Here is a 21,365-nt window from a genome sequence, read left to right as displayed (position 1 = left end):
AGCCATTCAGTCCTTCACCCTTGCCCTGCCATTTAATAATGTCGTTGTTGATCTACTGCAGATCTCCTCTCCTCTCTTTCTTTTGTGTTTGCTCAGCACAGTTATCAACTCCCTGACATTTCATCAATCAATCCATCTCTTAAATACTTCGTGATCTAGCATCTACTAGTCTCAGGGTAGAGAATTCCAGATTTTTGTGAAGAAATTCCTCTAGAAGAAATTCCTTTGAATCTCAGTTTTAAATGAATATCCCCTTATTCTGTAATTATGCCCCTAATTTGAGATTCTCCCACTAGAGGAAACATTGTCTCAACACCTACCCTATCAGACTCTGTCAGAATATTGTATGTTTCAATAAGATCACCCCTCATTCTGCTAAACTCTAATGAATAAAGACTTAACCTGTTAGTTGTTCTTGATAAGTTAACTACTTCATTCTAGGAATCGGCATGGTGAATCTCCTTTTGAATTGCTGCCAACACCAATGTATCTTTCTTCAAATGCAGGGGCCAAAATTCCAGCATTCCAGGTGCAGGCTCACCAACACCCTGTACAGTTGTGACAAGTCTTCTCTGTTTTTAAACTTCAACTCCCCAACGATAAAGGACAAAAATATGGTGTGTTAGCTTTCATTAATAGAGAGATGGAGTTCAGGACCTGTGACGTTCAGCTCCAGCTATACAAAAGCCTGGTTCAGCCACATCTGGAGTATTGTGTCCAGTTCTGGTCGCCTCATTACAGGAAAGATGTGGAAGCATTGGAAAGATTGCAGAGGAGATTTAGCAGGATATTGCCTGGAATGGAGGGAAGGTCTTACGAGGAAAGGTTGAGAGAGCTAGGGCTTTTCTCTTTAGAACGACGAAGGACGAGAAGTGACTTGATAGAGGTGTACAAAATGCTCAGAAGTATAGACAGAGTGGACAGCCAGAGACTTTTTCCTAGGGTGGAGGTAGCATTTATGAAGGAGCATAGTTTTAAAGTGAGTGGAGGTAGATATAGGGGAGACGTCAGAGGTAGGTTCTTTACTCAGTGGTAGGGGCGTGGAATGCATTGCTGGAGAGGGTAGTGGAGTCGGCCTCATTAGGAGCATTTAAGCGGCTATTAGATAGGCATATGGATGATAGTATAAGGTAGGGGTGAAGGTTAGATACACCTTAGGATTAGGGTAAAAATTTGGCACAACATTGTGGGCCGAAGGGCCTGTACTGTGCTGTACTGTTCTGTTCTATGTTCTTTGTTCTATTAACATTCTATTTGTCATCTTAATTACTTGCTGCACCTGCATGCTAACATTTTGTTTCATGCATAAAAACATGTAGATTCTTTTGTACTGTCCTTTTTTTTTATTTGGAGTTTCTCTCCACTTAATCTGCCTTTTGATTCTTCATACCAAAGTACATGACCTCACACTTTCCTACATTAAATTCCATCTGCCAAGTTTTTGCCCACTCATTCAATTTATATATATCCCCATGCAGATTACTTATGTCCTCATCATAACATACTCTCTCACCTATTTTTGTATCATCAGCAAATTTAGATGCATTGCACTCCATCCCTTCGTCCAAGTCATTAATATAGATAGTAAATCGAGGCCCTAGGATTGATCCTTGCACCATTCCTCTAGTCAGTTCTTTCCAACCTGAAAAAATCCAAATTCACTCTCCCCTTTATCAATTCTGTGATGTCCTCAGAACTGTAGCAGATTGTCAAATATGATTTCCCTTTTGCAAAACCATGTTGTTTCTGTTTGTTTGTAATAAGCCTTTCTAAATGCCCTGGTGTAAATAATGTTTCAGAAACAGGAGCATATCTGTTGTGCACTCCCATTAATTTATACTTCATTCAAATGAATATTTATTCACTTAGCATCTGCATGGAGCTAAGAATTTCAACATTGCAGGATGAGAAACTGTATCATTGAAATGAATGTGTGAGGATGAGCTATTTTCTAAGAGGTATGTTTGATTTCTATCAATGTTGATACTGAATTAATCTGTTTTCAGGTACTGAGGAGGTTTGTATGTTTTTCATTGTTGGATCCCAAGAATTTGATGCAGGTTGAAATTTCTGTTGGAAATGGGGTAGGGCATTGGAAGTTGAAGAGAATTTCAGCCCACAATTGATTACATTAGCCGCTGTGTTAGGAAGGTAATATGCTTTGAGAATGACTTCAAAATGTAATCATGCCGTACAATTGTTGGACTTTATTTGGAGAATGTTACTTCCTATTTCTCATTTATAAAGAATAGATTGTAATGGGAAACAAAGAAATGGCCAACAAACTAAATTCATACTGCTGCCTTCACAAAGGAGGACATGGATAACATACCAGAAATGATAGGGAGCATAGGGTTTATTGAGATGGAGGAACTGAACCAAATCTGTACTAGTCAAGAAATTGATGGGATTAAAGGCTGACAAATCCACAGGGCCTGGTAATCTACATCCCAGAGTACTTAAGTGGCCTTAGAAATATTGGATATATTGGTCATCTTCCTAGATTCTGTTAACTCTATCCTACAGATAGTAGGGTGGCTAATGTAACCCTACTATTTTAAAAAGGGAGGTACAGAGAAAACGGAATTATACACCAGTAAGTATGACTTCGGTAAAGGGGAATATGCTGGAGTCCGTTATCAAGAATTTTATAGCTGAGCACTTAAAACAGTCGAATGAGACACAGTCAGCATGGATTTACAAAAGGAAAATCATGCTTGACAAATCAACTGGAATTCTTTGAGGATGTAACTGTTGAGTTGATCAGGGGAAGCCAGGAGATGTGGTTTATTTGGAATTTTGGAAGGCTTTTGAAATCCCATTTAGAATAATGTGTAAAATTAAAGTGCATGGGATTGGAGGTAGCATATTGAGATGGATAGAAAATTGGTTAGCAGACAGGAAACTAAGAGTAGGAATAAATGGCCATTTTTCTGAATGGCAGGCAGTGACTAATGGGGTACTGCAAGGATTGGTAATGGGACCCCAGTAATGTATTTTAATCATTATATATGTTAATGTTTTATATGCATGTTAATATGTTAATAATTTAGATGAGGGAACTAAATGTAGTATTTCAAAATTTGCAGATAGCACAAAGCCGAGTGGAAGGGTGAGCTATGACGAGGATGCAGAGATGCTTCAGTGTGATTTGGACAAGCTGAGCTGTAATGCAGTATGATGTGGATAAGTGTGAGGTTCTCCACTTTGGTAGCAAAGATAAGAAGGTGGATTATTATTTGAATGGCTGTAAGTTGAGAGAGGGGTATGTTCAATGCGACCTAGGTGTCCTTGTGCACCCATTGCTGAAAATAAGCACACAGGTGCAGCACACAGTAAAGAAGGTAAACTGTGTATTGGCCTTTTTTTATAATGAGAGGATTCAAGTACAGGAGCAAGGATGTCTTGCTGCATTTATGCAGGGTGTTGGTGAGGCCACACCGGAATATTGTGTGTAGTTTTGGTCTCCTTATCTGAGGAAGAGCTGTTGCTATAGTGGAGTGCAGCAAAGGTTTACCAGGCTGATTCCTGGGATGACAGGATCAGCCTATGAGGAGAGATTGAGTCAGTTAGGATTGTATCCACTGGAGTTTAGAAGAATTGGAGGGGTTTGGTATCTAACCAGATTCTAACGGGACTAGATAGGTTAGATGCAGGAAGGAAGTGGGTCATAGTTTAGGGATAAGGGTAAACTTTTAGGACTGAGATGAGAAATTCCTTCACCCAGAGAGTGGTGAGCCTATGGAATTCACTATCACAAAGTGGTTGAGGCCGAAACATTGTTTTTTGAAGATGGAGGTAGATCTAGCTCTTGTGGCCGAAGGGATTTTGGGGAGGGTGGGAGCTCAATGATCAGCCATGATTGTGTTGAATAGTGGAACAGGCTTGAGGGGTGGAATACTCTACTCGTGCTCCTATCTTCTATGTTTCTATGGTAATATGTTTCAGTAACTATCCCTATCCTTTGGGTTATATGTAAATAAATGAAGGAATTTAATGTGCTCAGACTTCTACTTTTATTCTAATTAAATATATTTGTTGTATTTCATACTATTATGATTAAATGCTTGTAAAATCCTTTAGCATATTATGATCCTAGCTGATGATACTGCTGAACAAGTCATCCCAGAATGAAACCTGGCTTGGTAGATTTTTTTGTTTAGTGAGTTAACATGGTTTGTCACTGAGAAACATTGACCTAAGGCCAGATTTTCTTCAACACAAGGGAAAAACAAGCAAGTAATCTAAATATAGAAGATAGAATGATCTCACAGCAAAACAAAATTACAACCTGTTTCCCAACGCTATCTTACAGAGACTCCAGTCCAGAGAAATTATACCCTTGTCTCAACTCTTTTTTTGTTCTAATTAACTGTCAACTTAAAATTTCTTTACCATGGATTGCGGAGACAACTTTGAGTCCTTTCCAAGTCTGCTGACATGATCTTTTCACAAATCTTCTGTCCTAAACATTCTTTTTCTAATGATCTGCAGATTTCTCAACAAACTCTTGGTTTAGAAGCTTAACAAACTACTATTCTGCTGAGGTGACTTATTCTGTAAACTGTCTTGATCTCCTCCTAGGGAAGAAGCTAAATTTGCTTCTGAACAGAACTTTTTTTAAAAAATTGCTCAATCCTAGACTCTTCTGATATGAAAACAAAGTTAATGACATTAAATGTACATGTGTGGGTATTAAGTGAGTTCACAACACATTAGAACACTGCAGATGTTTTTATATTAATTGGCTAATATTTATTTGAATAATGGAATAATAGCCTTGTGTCTCAAAATGTTGGTTTGTGCCTTGGTAGTCCACTGTTGAGCATCAACTCTATGGCTCAGGCACCCACTCAGATATGGGAGTCTCTGCATGTATTGTAAAGGAAGTCAGTGAGCTGAGATGGTGCAGGATTCTGTACTGAGTTTTTCATTTCTGTTTGCCCCTTTCCAAACAGTCAACCTCCAGAGGTCACAGCTGTCAGCAACTGTCGTCCGCTTGTTGGTGTCTGTCATCCTCACATCTTGGCTATCGGAGTCATTGTAGCAGTGGTATGGGCCTGTTGTAAGTCACAACCTGATGCTCAGTTCGCTGTACAGGAGGTCTCTGGTATACCCAGTGACCATAACTGCGACACTGTAAATATCACTGGGTATTAGCATGCACAAGGACCCTCAGTTGGTGGTGCTGTCCTGCCAAAATTTCACAGATATGCCTGAAACAGTGGAGGCAGAAACTGTTCATCTTTTTCTTCTGCCTGACACTGGCCACATGACTGCGGAGGAGTGCATTGAGGACACCAGCTTGGTAGGTTTGCAGTTTGGGGTTCTTAGTCAGGTTGCTGCTATTCCTTTATTCAGCTGGTACTAAACAACTGCAGTCTCTGCAGTGCGTAAGTTGATTTCAGCATCAAATGACAGATTGCTGGTGATTTCTTTCCCTTTCAGTCATGGGACGTGGCTGTCGCTGGCTGGGTCAACGTTTGTGCACATTGCTAATTGCCCTTGAAGGTGGTGGTGAGATGCCACCTTGAACTGTTGTAGTTTGTAGAGCTGTAGGGGCACCCACAGTGCTGTTAGGAATGGAATTTCAACCCAGCGATGGTGAAGGAACGATAGCATATTTCCAAATCAGATGGAGCTTTTGCTTGGGGGACAATATTTCCATGTGTTTGCTGACATTTTCTATCTAGGTGGTAGAATGCATTGCTTTGGAAGGTGCAGTCGAAAGAGCCTTTAAGCTACTGCAGTGCATCTTGTATATGGTACACACTGCTGCTACTGAATGTTGCTGGTAGAGTGAGTGAATGTTGAAGGTGGTGGATGGGGTGCTAATTAGATGGGTTACTTTGTCCTGGATGGTGTTGAGCTTCTTGAGTGTTGTTGGAGCTGCACCCATCCAGACAAGTTCGGACTATTCCATTGTACTTCTGACACTTGAGGTTTTGTGCCTTGTGGATTGTGGACAAGCTTTGATGAGCCAGAATGTGGGTTACTCAGCACAGGGTTCCTACCCTCAGAATTGCACTTGTAGTCACGGTATTTATTTGGCTGGTCTGGTTCAGTTCAATTCCTGGTCAATGATAACCCCCGCCCACTGCTTGTTGTCAGTGGGGTATACAGTGATGTAATGTCATTGAATGTGGGACCGAGATATGTAAGGCTATCAAAAACCTCCAGCATCACATTCTCGATTACTGATGGTGGTAAGGCACCATTTTGGATCATGACATTTATCTTTTGATTCTGATGGTCAAGACAAACTCTTTTTATAGATAGGTGAGAGTCTGTCCATTTGCTCCTGAAGGTGTTCCTCTGTATGGGATAACAGTGCAGCATTTTCAGCTTAGAGCCATCCACTAACAAGAGCATGGCGTAGCTGTGTCTTGGATTTCAGGTGAGAAAAGATGAACTGCTTTCATCATTGTTGATGTGCGAGTAAAAGGTCGCCATTGTTCACTTGGACAACAGGACTCTGCTCTCATTACAGAGAAATCACTGGTAGTGCTTTAACCAGAGGGGCACCACACATCAGGCAAAGGGAGAGGTTGAGAAGGAGAGTGCTTCATGGTAACCTTGGTCAGTGCAGGAATTGAACCCACACTGTTGGCCCCACTCTGCATCACAAACCACACATCCTGCAGCCCCCCTCTCCCCCACCCCCACCCCATCCAACAGACAAAGGTTTGTGCAGATTCAGCAGGAACACAGCCTTCCTATGCTTTGAGTTCAGACAGTATAATATCAGCACCTGCAACTTTGCTCATGGCAGGTGAGACACTTTCTCTGCTAATCTCCTTCCGGGTGGGTTTGACCATTACTGGCAGACTTTCTATTCTGTCTGGAGCTTCCTTGAAGACTATTGTTTCTAGGATACAACTTGAGGTAGTTAACCATCCAGTTCTCTAGCTGTTTAATGCTGAGGTTGATGGCTTCCCAGGTCCTTATTTCTTTTTTCCATTTACTTTGCTGATGGACCTTCTCCCTTTTTGATTCTTTCATTTATGTCCCTTACATTTCCTGTATCAAAGGACATCTGGATATTTATTTAGAATTGCAACCAGTAGTTATTGTCACACTGCCTAGCAGTTGGTTGGACTTTACTTTGAGCATGAGTGTAGTGCATTCAGAGTTTTCTCACTTGGGTCCCTGTTATAATTACTTAGTCTGCTTGTCTTCAATGATGGGTTCCATCACAGTGTTGCAAGCTTCAAGCCAGTTAGTGTTTTCAACTGTGTTGGTCACTGTTCCATGACTCATGTCAGTGCCCACACTTAGATTGAAACCTTACCCCATTGGTGAAAATGTTGTACGTTAAGGATTCTGCTGAGAGCAGTGTTAAGTTGCTTGTTGAAATGGTCATACATCTTTAGTGAAGCACAGTATTATAACAGATATTCATGAAGTTAGCTGTCCCTATTGATGGAAAGAATCTGTTCTGAACAGTTTCTGGAGATAGGGCGTTCTAACATCAGTTACAAGCAAATTGCTTGCAGTAAAGCCTATACTTGTCCATGCATCTCCTTTGATTTCTACCCCTACAGGATGAATGTGTACTACTCCTCTTTCAAGGTTTTTAATCTCCTCTTTAGCTCTCCTGAGGTGCCCACAAGTCAGAAGAACTATCTGCTTATTGCTGGGAACTAGGTTCATGAGTGCTGGAGTGTGTTGATGTCCCAATGGGCCCACATACTGCATATTGGGATGTCCAAACCTCTGCCGACTATTTCTGAAGCTTTAGTCTGTGCCAGAATGCACTCCATTTCCATGTCCCTAGGCGGACGTGTTGCTGAAGACTTGTCGATGGAGTGGCTGTGTACTGACAGAGACTCACTTTCTTATGTTTCGCTACCAATTGGCATTGTGGGCTGTAAAAGGGAGACAGACTAAGACACGTACATGGGAAAAGCATGCTCACTCTCTACACCCACACACCAGACATGTCAGCTCAACAGGATACTTAAGCCCAACATGTCAATGTGATGCATCTTGTTTGAGTTCAGATGCAGAAAGAGGGTTTTTAATAATTTGTCACAGCAGCATGGTTTCCCCCACAAAGCTGTAAACCTGCTCAGTCTTCCTTCCCTCTAGTACTGTAATACCACCATGTTCATAAAACACCTTTCTAGATTTTGGAAATATCCAGCTTGCAGTATAGACAAAGAAACAAATGTCCTGAAAAGTGTGAGGTGATTCATTTTGGAAGGACAAATTTGAACGCAGAATACAAGGTTAACGGAAAGATTCTTGGCAGTGCGGAGGAGCAGAGGGATCTTGGGGTTCATGTCCACAGTTCCCTGAAAGCTGCCACCCAGGTGGATAGAGTTGTTAAGAAGGCATTTGGTAATTTAGCTTTCATTAATAGAGGGATTGAGTTCAAGAGCCGTGATGTTGTGCTCCAGCTATACAAAACCCTGGTTCGGCCACATCTGGAGTATTGTGTCCAGTTCTGGTTGCCTCATTACAAGAAAGATGTGGAAGCGTTAGAAAAGGTGCAGAGGATATTTAGCAGGATGTTGCCTGGAATGGAGGGAAGGCCTTACGAGGAAAGGTTGAGAGAGCTAGGGCTTTTCTCTTTAGAACGACGAAGGACGAGAGGTGACTTGATAGAGGTGTACAAAATGCTCAGAGATATAGATAGAGTGGACAGCCAGAGACTTTTTCCTAGGGTGGAGGTAGCTATTACGAAGGAGCATAGTTTTAAAGTGAGTGGAGGTAGATATAGGGGAGACGTCAGAGGTAGGTTCTTTACTCAGTGGTAGGGGCGTGGAATGCATTGCTGGAGAGGGTAGTGGAGTCGGCCTCATTAGGAGCATTTAAGCGGCTATTAGATAGGCATATGGATGATAGTATAAGGTAGGGTGAAGGTTAGATACACCTTAGGATTAGGGTAAAAGTTCAGCACAACATACAGTACAGGCCCTATGTCCAATAATGCAATTAATGTGAAATGTGACAGGTTGTTACAGTGACAGTATTACGACTGACTTATTAGGGAATGAAGTGTAGGAATTAAGATGTTTGTTCTTTTACTGCTAGTCCCTTAAACTCCTTGCAATATACTGACTCTGCATATGGTAGGAGTGTTCAAGAGCCAAGTTGAGTAAATTTAAAAAGCGAATTGGCTATATGTTTCCATTTCAAATATTTGTAAGGCTGTGTCTCTCGCACTGTCGGGCCCAGTAACAGTGATTTTATGGATTTAGTCTCGAGGCTGCTGTAACTGGTCAACTCGCATGCAGATTTGAAGTGTTGCTGTTAGTTTTCATGATCTGACACGACTGGTGGATGTGATGGAACTGCATGAATCTGGAGTAGAGAATTGTGGAATTTCAGAAAGCATTTATTTTAGTTTGCCCAACTCTAGAGATTGTCACGTCGGTGGCCCTGCCATTTAATTATAGACACACATGGTGGCTTGCTTGTCATGTATTATTTTATTTTTATTGTGGAGCAGTGAACGTGTTTTCTGGCACACCCAAAACGTTTCAGTTTGTACAAAGTCCACAGTCAATGCTGGAGATAATTTGTTTGTGACTGGTAGATCCATCCTGTGAGCGCACATGCATGCACTTAGGTTTGTGCATTCTCATGTTTCTGCTTGTGTTAATAGAAATATGTATTTTTATTTTCAACATGTTCAGAGATGTTATTACTTACATCTGGAGCATGTGGGCCCTGAACCCAAGCTTCCTGGCTCAGTGGGAAGGACAATTCCACAGTTACACAAGCGACTTTGTAGTGTGTTAATATACTGATAAAAAGGCATTTATGGTCAATATAAATAATACCGACCGCTTTGTTTCCCATTGATGTGCATGTGGGCTTTATCCATTATGCTTTTTGTTTTCGGCTTGCAGTTTTGGACTTGATGTGCAAGGGTGTAATCTGGGTTTCTTGGATTTCTGTTGTAGATGATGGAAATTAATAGCTACAAACATTTATAAATTAGAGTACTATGGCATAGTTTGTCGTCACGTAAGCAATGTCTGTTTGAGATCCTTTATTGCAACAGATATTTCAATGGTTATGCTGGTGAGTTATAAGTTTGGAAGCTACAATCTTCATAATGACAAAACATTAGTCATGTCTTGAATCACATTCAAATTTTCATCCTTGTGGACAAAATAAGGCCTTTCCATTTCTGAATTCTAATCAATCACTTACCACTGAATCAGAGCTAACTCCAAAGTGACAAGTAATCCCCTCGAGCTACAGAATCAGTTTGATTAGTCATATACAAAAGGCAGCTGCTGCTAGGGTAGGATTGGAAAAAAAGTAGATTCCTGTCAGAAAGAGGTGCAGTTCATTGGCATTTCATTGTATAGTGTTGTGGAATGTTAATCTGATCTCAGTTATCGTAACCATAGGAAGACTCCTAGTTAAAGCTAATTTCTTACCCCCAGTAAAACTAAGGCTGTAGAACAGGTGCTGGGGGAATTACCAATGAACTGCATACCTTCTTCTGTAGAGAAGTGTGGGATTAGGTATTCCTGGAGGGCAATCAAAGCAAAGGAATAAACAATAAACAGGAGGAATAGAGGAAGTTGGAGACCTTGTAGGAAATGTCCATGATAATGTGGTTAAAAAAGGCATGTGGAATGCTTTCCATTATTGGGTGAGGTATTGAATACAAAAGCAGGAATCTAATGTAGGACCCAAATAAGATGCTGAGAGACAGTAAGAACTGCCGATGCTGGAGTCTGAGATAAGTGTGGAGCTGGAGGCACACAACAGGCCAGGCAGCATCAGAGGAGCAGAAAAGCTGACGTTTTGGGTCAGGACCCTTCTTTCTGAAGAAGGGTCCCGACCCGAAACGTCAGCTTTCCTGCTCTGATGCTGTCTGGCCCGCTGTGTTCCTCCAGCTCCACACTGTGTTTTATATAAGACGCTGGTTAGGCCATAGCTGGAGATTGCTGGTACCACATTACAGGAAGGACATACTTGTTCTAGAGTGTGCAGAGATGATGTATCAGAACACTGCCAGGATTTGAAAATTGCAGCTTGGAGGCAAAATTGGATAAGCCTGGGTTGTTTTCCTTAGAGAAGGCTGACGAATGACTTAATTCAGGTGTAAACAATAACTAAGGGCTTGGATAGAGTGGACAGGAAAGACCTGTTTTTCCCCCTAATGGAGGGGTCAAGTACTGGGGGCACATATTTGAGAGGATTGGTAGAAGGTTTGGGGCGGTACATGAGAATCCCATGCTCCGACTGGAAAGTGGGACTAGAATGGGTGGCTGGTTTACTGAGCAGTCACAGACACAATGGCCTGAATGGTCTGTTTCTGTGCTGTAATTATTCTAAAGTTCTACACATGTGAATACTCTCAAAACACCATACTGACAGCACTCTTCTCCATTCCTTGTGAACTTCCTTTTCGATGCACTAGTTTTCCATTTCCACTGGTTGACTGAACATTCCTCCATCTGAGTTCACATTTATGTTTTGCTCTGATGTGGAATGCACTGCCAATAAGGGCGATAGATACAGGCTAACTTGTATATTGCACTTATTGGCCGTGAATGGAAGGGTTATTCTAAAGGAGACATCACAAAATTAGCTCCACCCAAAAGGATATAAAGAACTGTTTTTGTCAGCTGCTAACCAATGGGTTCAAGCTGTTCAATTATCTCTAAGTTGAGTACCAGAATGTTTTAGTCATAGTAATGAGTACACTCCAGTATAGTTTGAGGCCTAACATAATACTCTTGTGTCCCTGTCATGTCAATCAAATGTAACACAGCTGTCACATTGTAATACATCTACTTCTAGTCACAAATACTGAGCCTCTTGTTGACATCATTATCCCACTTGGTATTATAACTTAAACTAACACCAATAAGGATTGGTGGCAATGAATGTATGGATCTCGGATCACTGTAGTGGACACGACAACGACCTATAGCGTGTTGGCATCTGAAAATTTAGCAAATTCAGTTATGGCTTTTGGAAGGATAAGTTGGCAAAGGAGAAAAAAATTCATGGAAAATAGCATGGTAAAAGAGTGACGGAAGTGAAGATGAGCTAAATTGCTCTTGCAGAGAGCCAGCACAGGTTAAACAGGCTGAATAATGGCCTATTGTGCTGCCACTGTTCTATGAATGTATTTGCAAAAACTACTTCTGCTTTTCAGGGGTTGATCAAGTGTTGTTAACTCTTGAGATTCAGGAAAGTGAAAACCCTGCTGGCCAAAATTGAGCAGATTTAAATTTGATGTTGACTCACTGTGAGTTTCACATATAATAGCAGCTTTTTAGTGCATAAGAAATAAAATTTTATGGTTTGAAATTGTAAATACTTTCCCAACTAATTTAAATCTCGTTAAATTTGAAATCTTAACCATTTTCCACTTGCAACTTGCACTCAAATCAGTGTAAGGGCATTTTGATTAATTCGGTTGAAATAAAAGAATTGTTCAGTGTGTAATTTAGGAATTGTCCATCCTCCTGAAAAAAAGTATCACCCTTCCCTTGTACATAATGAAACGCAACACTAGAGGATTGGGTTTCCTGTAATTCTGTTATTCAAGCCTCGAGCCTTTGTTGAATCTGAAAGAGGAGTGCTTATCCGATGTCAAGTCCTCGATGTTTATCTGAAGATCAAAAGAAATGATTTGTCCTGATTTTTTTTAAACATCGCTTTTCCTTTCTCTCTCTTGAGCTGCACCTAATTCTGAACATTATACACAGAAACACACTGTCTCTGTCTCTCTGACTATGCCAAGAATCCATTCACTGGCGATTCAAGTGGTACCAATGCAATATTTATTTGATAGCATTCCAGTCTGGATCGCTTGAAAAGCTATTGTATTTCGCTGTGAATTTCCTATGATTTTAAAACCCATTTTTCACAAATGTTTAACATTCTGGAAGGTCAATAGTTGGGAAGTGGTGGTGCTTTTTTTTCAATTTCTAATAAAAATCACTTGGAGAATTAATCTTACTGCACGTCTGTTGAGATTTTCGGTGCATTAAAGGTTTTTAGCACAGAACATACATTAAGCAACTGAGTGCTTTTTAAGGACTCATCGCACATGGATTTCAACTCAAGTGCTCTTTAAAATTTTTATACTGTTCATGATTGTTTGATTTGCAGCAGTACAACCAGTTAAATTTACAGCTATGTCGGATAAATTTTAAGCGTTATTTTCAATATATTTTATTGCAACACATAAACACTGCACCTTTTATAATGGGTCATGATCTTTTTGATTCCTTAAGAGCTTTTTGAATTGTCGTGAAGATGACTTTTTCCTACAATTCAAAGTTTCCAAAAAAAAATCCAATAATTACTTTAAAAGGGAGATACACCAATTTGTTTGCTATATCTCAGACCAAGTGCAAAGGTGTTTCTCAATTACAAAGACCAGAAATTGCTGGAGAAATTCAGCAGTTCTGGTAACATCTGCGGAGAGAGAGCAGGGTTAATGTTTCTCGTCCAGTGACCCTTCAGAATTGACAGGCGGATGAGGTGGCAGGGTGGGTGATTGGCAGTGGTGATGAGAGCAGACAGGTGGAGATGGAGCCCAGAGAGAGTGACAGACAGGCAGAGAAAGTAAGTTCTGCAAACAAGGGGATGATTGGTAGTAAGCTAGGGATGAAGAAAAGCTGATAATGGGGACAATGAGTAGGTGAAAATGGGTTGGCTGTGCTGAAAGTAGCCCATGTCGTGACTGGGCTTGGGGTATGGGGCCCAGTAAAGGACGTGGAATCAGATGTTCAGGCTCTAAAATTATTGAACTGGATATTGAGCCTAGAGGCTGCAGGGTCTCGAGTGGAAAATGAAATGCTGTTCTTCTAGCTTGTGCTGGAGCACTACAACAAGCCTGAGACACGGACGTTGGCCAGGGAATACTGGTGTGTTAAAATGGCAGGTTACCAGAACCTTGGAGGTCACCCAGTCTGTGTTTCGTCACTTCAGTGTAGAAGAGACCGCATTGTGAGCATTGAATACAGTCGACTAGACTGAGTGAAGTACGAGTAAATTGCTGCTTCATCTGGTTGAGAAGAAAGGTGGATATTTCTGAGGCCTTCCTGTGGAAGGTAACATAATTGGACCAAATGGAGACACAGAAACTGAGAGAATGGAATAGAGTCCTTTCTGGAAGCAGGTGGTTGAGAATGCTCAGTCCAGGTAACTGGGAGTTGGTGGCCAGCCTATCCCCAGAAATAGAAACAGATGTTGAGGAAGGGAAGTGAGGAGTGAGAGTTGAGGGAGGCTTGTTTGATCACTGGAGGTACTTTATCAACGGAGATGTTTTAGCCAGAAGATTTTCTGCGTTCTCCAGCTCATGTGCAGTGTGCTTCCTCGGATGTGGATAAAGGGATTCCTAGTATAGATATTTTAGTGACCTAATTTAACATGTTGGAAGCCTGATAGTATATAGGTCACTGTGAATGGCTTGTCAGGTTTACGATTTAATGGTTTCTAAGTTATCAAATTTTTCACAATGATCTACATCATGCTTTTTAATGTGGAATCAGAGCTTTATTTAATACAGACAAGTTTAATAGTCATTATGGAAAACAAAATAATCATGTCAAACAGTTTGTTGTTTGTTTATAATAGCAGCCACTGTTGGATAATTAAATATTTTGAATTGTTTTTCATGCTGTCTTATTTTTGATCTACAATATTTTGCTTCTTTTGAAGAGCCTGATAACAGGCTATCCTTTCTATCAGACTTTCACAAACAGTAGCATTTTACTGTCAGATTATTTGCTGCCAGTATTTTCTTTCTTATTTGTGTACACTGTGAGGATTTCAGAAGAATGTAAGCAAGGCCTTTCATATTTCATCTGATATCCTATGTTACCTTTTATAAGAGACTTCTGGCAGCATCCATCTTCTTCCTTTTCTCTCTTGCATTCTGAAATATCCAGCTCTTGGAAGCAATGTGGTATTATTGAAATGGAGTTCTAAATTAGTGTCCTGTTTCTGGGCAACTGTGGCAATTGTATACTTGATGAACACCACCAATTTTGACCATGTCAGACTATCATTTACAAGCTTCACTCAAGTGGTTTCATGATTTTGAGCTGTGAGAGAGTCTGTAATTCTGCATCATTTGTGAACTCAAATAAACTGATTAATGGACTGGAACCTATTTTTTCCTTTTTATTTCCTCCAGGCAGTGTTAAACCGTGTTAAATGTCTGATTCAAAGAATCGTTCTCTAAAGATTTTCCATGACTGTAGTATGTGGTTCACTTCTTTTTTTATTTATTTGAGCCAATGGTTCACTTTGTTCTTGAATTCATGTTTTGAAATAATCAAGCAAACGTTTTAATTTTCTTGTTTCATCAGACTGTAATTCGTGCTTTTAAACTGCAATTCAAGAAACAATTAACTCTGTTAAACGTGTTACATTTGCATGCTGGCCAAATTTTACGGTTCTGTGCCAGTGGTTAAAGTTGTAAATCTCTGTCCTTTTGCAGTTCTATGTGCTGAAAGAGTGGGCCAGATGACTAAAACATACAATGATATAGATGCTGTCACCCGCCTGCTAGAAGAGGTAAGCGCTTTTTTTTTTTTTTTTTTTTGAAAAAAGGTTCAATCAAAGCAAAAACGCCAAGATTCATTCATTTTTAATGTGAGCTGCTTCAAAGCTGAAAATTAATTACTACTATGCCTCCTAAAGCCCTACAGCGTGGAAGCAGGCTATTCGGTCCCTCGGGTTCACAATGACCCTCCAACGAGCATCCCACCCACCTGTCCTATGCCTGTAACACCTAGCCTGCACATCCCCTGGACACTACGGGCAAGTTAGCATGGCCAATCCACCTAACCTGCACATCTTTGGAATGTGGGAGGAAACCGGAGCACCCATGCAGACACGGGGAGTGTGTGCAACCTCCACACAGACGGTCGTCCAAGGCTGGAATCGAACCTGGGTCCCTGGCGCTGTGCGGCAGCAGTGCTAACTGCTGAGCTACGGTGCTGCCTCATCACTGAAAATGTCACAAAAACTTAAGGATTCAATTTCAAAATTTGACTATTCACAATGAAATGAAAAGAGAAGCAGTAATCCTGAGTTGCATAAAAGCAAGTATGCAGTAAAGAGTGCAATTAGTGTCTTAATGTCATAGTAGAAACTGAGATTCGGTAGTAACGACTTGGTCGAGTTCAAAGCAGTGATTTTCGTGTGGTAACCAGCCTCCCATCGATTGACTCGAACTATATTTCCCGCTGCACCAGGAAAGCAATCAAAGACCCCTCCCACTATTACATTCTTTTCCACACACTTCTGTCAGGCAGAAGATTTTAAAGTTAGTATGCACGAATGAACAGTTTCAATAGCTTCTTCCCCACTGTTATCAGACTTTTGAATGGACCTCTTTAACATTAATGTTGATCTCTCTCTGCACCTTTTCAGCAGCTGTAACACAGTATCCTGCACTCTCTCTTCTGTCACCGTGATGCACTTGTATAGTATGATCTGCCTGTAAAACACACAAGACCACACTTTTTACTGTACCTCTGCACACATGACAATAATAAATCAAATCAGAGTCTTGTGATTACAGTGGGTACTGTCCATGCCACTGACCCAGAAGAACCGGGTTTAAGTCACCCTCCAGGATCTGATGGCCAAGGTATGTGGTTTCAGGACACGGCCAAACAGTTTGTGTGTCAACCTGCAAATACTACCAACACATGCGCCATGTGATGTGAAGAACATTGGAGCCTCTTCCAGCATTATCTTTAACTCTGGACTACAACACTGATATGGCAATTGAAACTGCAGCTGAACTGCGACACGCCATATATAGGTGTTTCCTGGTGCATTGCTAATGGGAGGGAGTGGCTGGATTTTGTGCTTTATAGAATCTGGTTAGAGATTCAGGGGAGAGGTTTGTGCTGATTGGACAGTGTACAGCACAAGCTCGACAAGATATTCTTGTGTTGGAATTCCAGCGGGAGCTGCAGGGTGAGAGGTAGAAGAAGAGAGAAGAATGAAGGCAGGGAAGTGTAGGCATGCTTGTGTGAAGGATTGGTTAACTTTCATAGTGGTTAAAAAAGGTTTTTTCATATTGTGGCTTGCAAACCCCAATGTTGGAATTTAGCTGGTATGTAATTAGTGAAGTGCATTGCAATTTGACAATCACACAACACCGACACGACTATAAATGGATATGTTTATATGCTGTGTAGGAAAACAAGCTTCCTTATTTTGGTTATGTGAAGTAGGTGATTAGACTTCTGTTATTGTATGAGCTCGCTCTTTTGAAAAGAAAGTGCTCATACAATACTGTGCCAGAGAAACGGTTGAAGTCAGAAATCCAAATGGACTTTTCTCTTTGGGGTGGGGGGATGCATCAAGGGTACATGTGCTACAAACATTGCTCAAGCTAGGATGGTCATTCTGCCCTGTAGCTTAAACAATGTTGTTTTCAAAGTCATTGTGGCAATTGGCAGCAGATGACTGGAATGGTGGGGCAATTGAAGGCAAAGCAAACTACTGAAATGGAGTTTCCCTTTTTATTGTGCCAAGGATCTGGAATGTGCCCAGCAAACACACTCAAGAGTATCAGCGTTTGGGGATCTTATTTATCTGATGCCTTTGACTTCACAGAGAAGGAGATTCAGTTAATTGTACCGTTTACTCTTGTTTCCTCCTGTTAATGTGCTGTGCTCGTTGTTTATCCTCCTTTGAAAATATATTTTTTGTCATAATTATTGCAACATTGAATTAGAATAATGCCAAATGTGACTTCTCACAGTAAGATTTTTGATATTTCACTTTCATTTTATCATTAAAGCATTTGTGTTTGAAAATCTCAATTAGACTCTTTTCTTAACAAGCCTTCAAACAGTTTGCTTATAGGAATCCTGCCATAAAGAACTTCTCCAATGACCTGAGGCTGCATATTTGGCCTCTGGAAGCCTTGACTATCTTTGCACCAATGACAACTTAGAGTTATAACGCACCTGTAAAGTAATGAAACCTCCCAAGGTGTTTCCCAGAGAGTTGTAAAGCAAAGTACACCACTGAACCATGTAAAGGAGATATTATGTCAGAGGACTAAACATTTAGTCAACAAAAGCTTTTTAAAAAAAGTGTCTTGAGTATAGAATGCATTGCCTGGAAATGTGTTAGAGGCAGGTCTTATTGAGACATTTGAGAGAGGCATTGGATGATGATTTGATTAGAAATGGTGTGCAGAGATAAGGGAAAAAGGCAGGAGATTGCACTGGTTCTTTGATCTGGAGCCAGGCTCGATGGACCGAATGGCTTCCTCCAGCACCATAGCAATTCTGCCATTAAAGGAGGTAAGTGAGGTGGAGAGGTAGAAGGAGGGAATTCCAGAACTTGCGGCTCACCGCCTGTGGTGGTGAAGAAATTAGAACTGAATTTGTGAGAGGCTGGAATTAAAGGAATGTGGAGATTTCAGAGGTGTGTAGGGCCAGAGGAAGTTATGGAAATAAGGATGGGGGGAGCCGATGGGGGCTGAAAATTATAACCAAAGATGAGTTTAAAACTAAAGATGTTATATGACCGGGAGCCAATGTACCTTAGTGGGCACAGGAACATAGAACTTAGAGTATAGAACAGTACAGCACAGTAACAGGCTCTTCTGTCTGCCACATCTGTGCTGACCATAATGACATTCTAAAGTAATCCCATCTGCCTGCACGTGGCCCATATTGCTCTACTCCCTGCCTGTTCATGTGCCTGTCTAAATGCCTCTTAAACTTTGCTAATGTGTCTGCTTCTACCACCTCCCCGGCAATACGTTCCAGGCACCTCTGTGTCTTTAAAAAAATATCTTTTCTTGCACATCTCCTTTTAAACTTCTTCCCTCTCACCTTAAACCTATGCCCCCTTGTATTTCAGGTGATAGGGAATGAGACTGGCTACATGTTTAAGATGTGGTCAATAGAGATTTGACTGGCTTCAAGTTTAGGGAATATGGGGACCAGCCAGGAGTGCTTTACAGTCGTCAAATCTGGAAGAAACCTAGGCACAAATAAGGGTTTGAGTAGCCAGCATGGTTTTGTGAAGGTTGGAATACACGGTTTTGCTGATGGTGTGGACGAAAGATTAGAAGCTCATCTCAGGATCACATGTGGTACCAAAGTTGCAAACAGCCTGACTTCATCTCAGGTTGTTGCCAGGGAGAAGGATAGAGTTTGAAGCAGAGATGGAAGCAACTGCTTCGGTCTTTACAGTATCTAACTGTAGCCAAGTGTAAATCCGGGCAAGGTTCTATCAAGGTCCAGTTTAGTAAATCTGGTGGACTCGGCCTGAATTATTAGTCTCTTAATGACTCCTAATACCACTTCAGGTAGTTCAGAGGAGGTGGAAAGGGTATGCATTGACCAGGGAAGGTTTGTCCTTTTGTTATAGTAAGATGTAACTGGGGACATTTCCTCATCATGACAATATATAGCTGCACGGATCCACTTGGGTCAACGGTGGTTAATTCTGGTGCACAGGTTTTCAGTACTACAGGATTGAGTACTTTTGCTCTGCCCAGTTTACTGAACAGTTTAATGTTATGTGGCACGAGCTGAATTGGCTCACTCCTGGTATCCACAATGATGGGAGCCTTGGGAACAGTCCAAATAGATCATCCACTTTGTACTTCTGGCTGGACCTGCTTGCCTGTTGCATTTTTCTTAGGTCTGCCACAATTGATTATATCAAATGGCAAATTTATTCCCATAGTCTAGCCAGACCATAGTGCTGCCCTCTCGTTTGGAAAGAGATGACTGCTGGTGGTTTAACCTGAGGGTCACCACACCGCGGGGGAGGGAAAGAGGTTGAGAAGGAGAGTCCTTTATGGTAATCTCGGCCGATGTGGGAATTGAACTTGTGCTGTTAGTATTAAACTGCATCACAAATCAACCATCCAGCTAACTGACCCCCTTTAGAATAGGCTATTCTGCCCTTCGAACCTGCTCCACCATTCAGTGAGATCCTGGCTAATCTCTGTCTTGTCTACACCTTGCAGCATCTCCTAATGTTCCTCTATTCCCTGACTTATCCAGTTCAGGGTGAGGGTACTCCCTTCTTGATTAGTTGAGCATGTGTAGGCCTGAGTGAATGTAGAAGATTTGCTGTCTTGCTTCCTGCCAAGTTCCCCTTTTATTTTCAGTGTTAGCTTATGAATGCTACAGGGAATGGCAGGATTACACCTGTTATAGTGCTTGAGAAACCTGATTTTGCTGTCAGAGCTCATGGGATAGAATGAGCAAAAAGGAAAATGACCACGTGGGGCAAGGAATGGGAGATCAAAGAATGGACCATACTCGGCAGTGGGTTTGACATCTCCAGAATTGAAAGCGAGAACGTTGGCAATAATGAAAGTAACTTTAACAAAAACAAATTACTTGCTAATAGAACAATGTGCATCATGTATCATTATCCACTTAGAATTAGAAACCTATTACAATCAATTGTGTGATTAATATTGAAGATAAACAGAATAGATTGTAACCTGATTCCTTAGCTAACCATACGTAATAGTTGAGTTGCCTGAAGCGAGGGTGACGTCCTCTGCTCTCATGTATGCTAATTTTCAGAGGTGTATTATTGTCTTTGTTGACTTGCTCAATTCGTTTGAGACAGACAGGTGCCATGAATCTATGCCTTTAGTTCTGTGTAAATTATACCAGAAAACAACTGGACAGGTGATCACATATCATAAGGAAACAAGGGGAGATCTGTAGATACAGCAGGAGTGGGAGTGGGAGCTTATTCATAGAATCCCCACAGTGTGGAAACAGGCCATTCAGCCCAACAAGTCTACACCGGCTCTCCAAAAGGCATCCCACCCAGACCCATCCCCCTACCCTTTTCCCCGTAACCCTGCATTTCCCGTGTCTAATCCGGACAATATGAACAATTTAGCATGGCCAATCCACCTAACCTGCAAATCTTTGGACTGTGGGAGGGAACCGGAGCACCTGGAGGAAACCCATGTAGACATCAGGAGAATGTGTGGAGTTTGCACAATCACCCGAGGGTGAAATTAAACCCAGGTTCCTGGTGCTGTGAGGCAGCAGTGCTAACCACTGAACCACCGTTACTCTAGATATGCATTAACATCTGTTGCTCAGTATTTTTGACACTGCATTGCTTTGGGAGGAGGAAGCTCAGACCCATGGAGTTCATGAGTTTCATTGCAAGCTTTGAAAAGTATGGTAATGAGGAAGGTGTTAATTCTATCATTGGAGTTGGAATGTGGTGTTTGTTCAGTGGTAACTTGAACACATATACACATTGATGTGAGTGAGTCGAGCTTGGAGATTAATGAACCACTCTGTCAAATGCTTGTCATTAGGCAATCGGTAGTCCAGAACTTAAGGTTTGCTGAAAAAAAAACACATTTTGTCAACATTTTTCGTCTTGCACTG

At 41.3% G+C, this 21,365-nt stretch overlaps 1 protein-coding gene across 6 annotated transcripts in view; it reads left to right on the top strand.

Annotated features, from left to right (window-relative positions):
- The window catches only part of trak1a (trafficking protein, kinesin binding 1a), a 189,126-nt gene that overhangs the window by 126,638 nt on the left and 41,123 nt on the right, over nt 1-21,365 (top strand). For all 6 annotated transcript variants that reach the window (XM_048613609.1, XM_048613592.1, XM_048613603.1 and 3 more), the window contains one exon: nt 15,440-15,516. In XM_048613609.1, coding sequence (XP_048469566.1) covers nt 15,440-15,516 — 77 coding nt within the window. The remainder of the gene's footprint in view (nt 1-15,439; nt 15,517-21,365) is intronic.

The sequence above is a fragment of the Rhincodon typus genome, chromosome 2 (genome assembly GCF_021869965.1).
Source record: "Rhincodon typus isolate 14 chromosome 2, sRhiTyp1.1, whole genome shotgun sequence".
NCBI lineage: Eukaryota > Metazoa > Chordata > Chondrichthyes > Orectolobiformes > Rhincodontidae > Rhincodon > Rhincodon typus.
The sequence above is the reverse complement of the archived record's forward strand: the minus strand, read 5'-3'. Positions and strand labels throughout refer to the sequence as shown.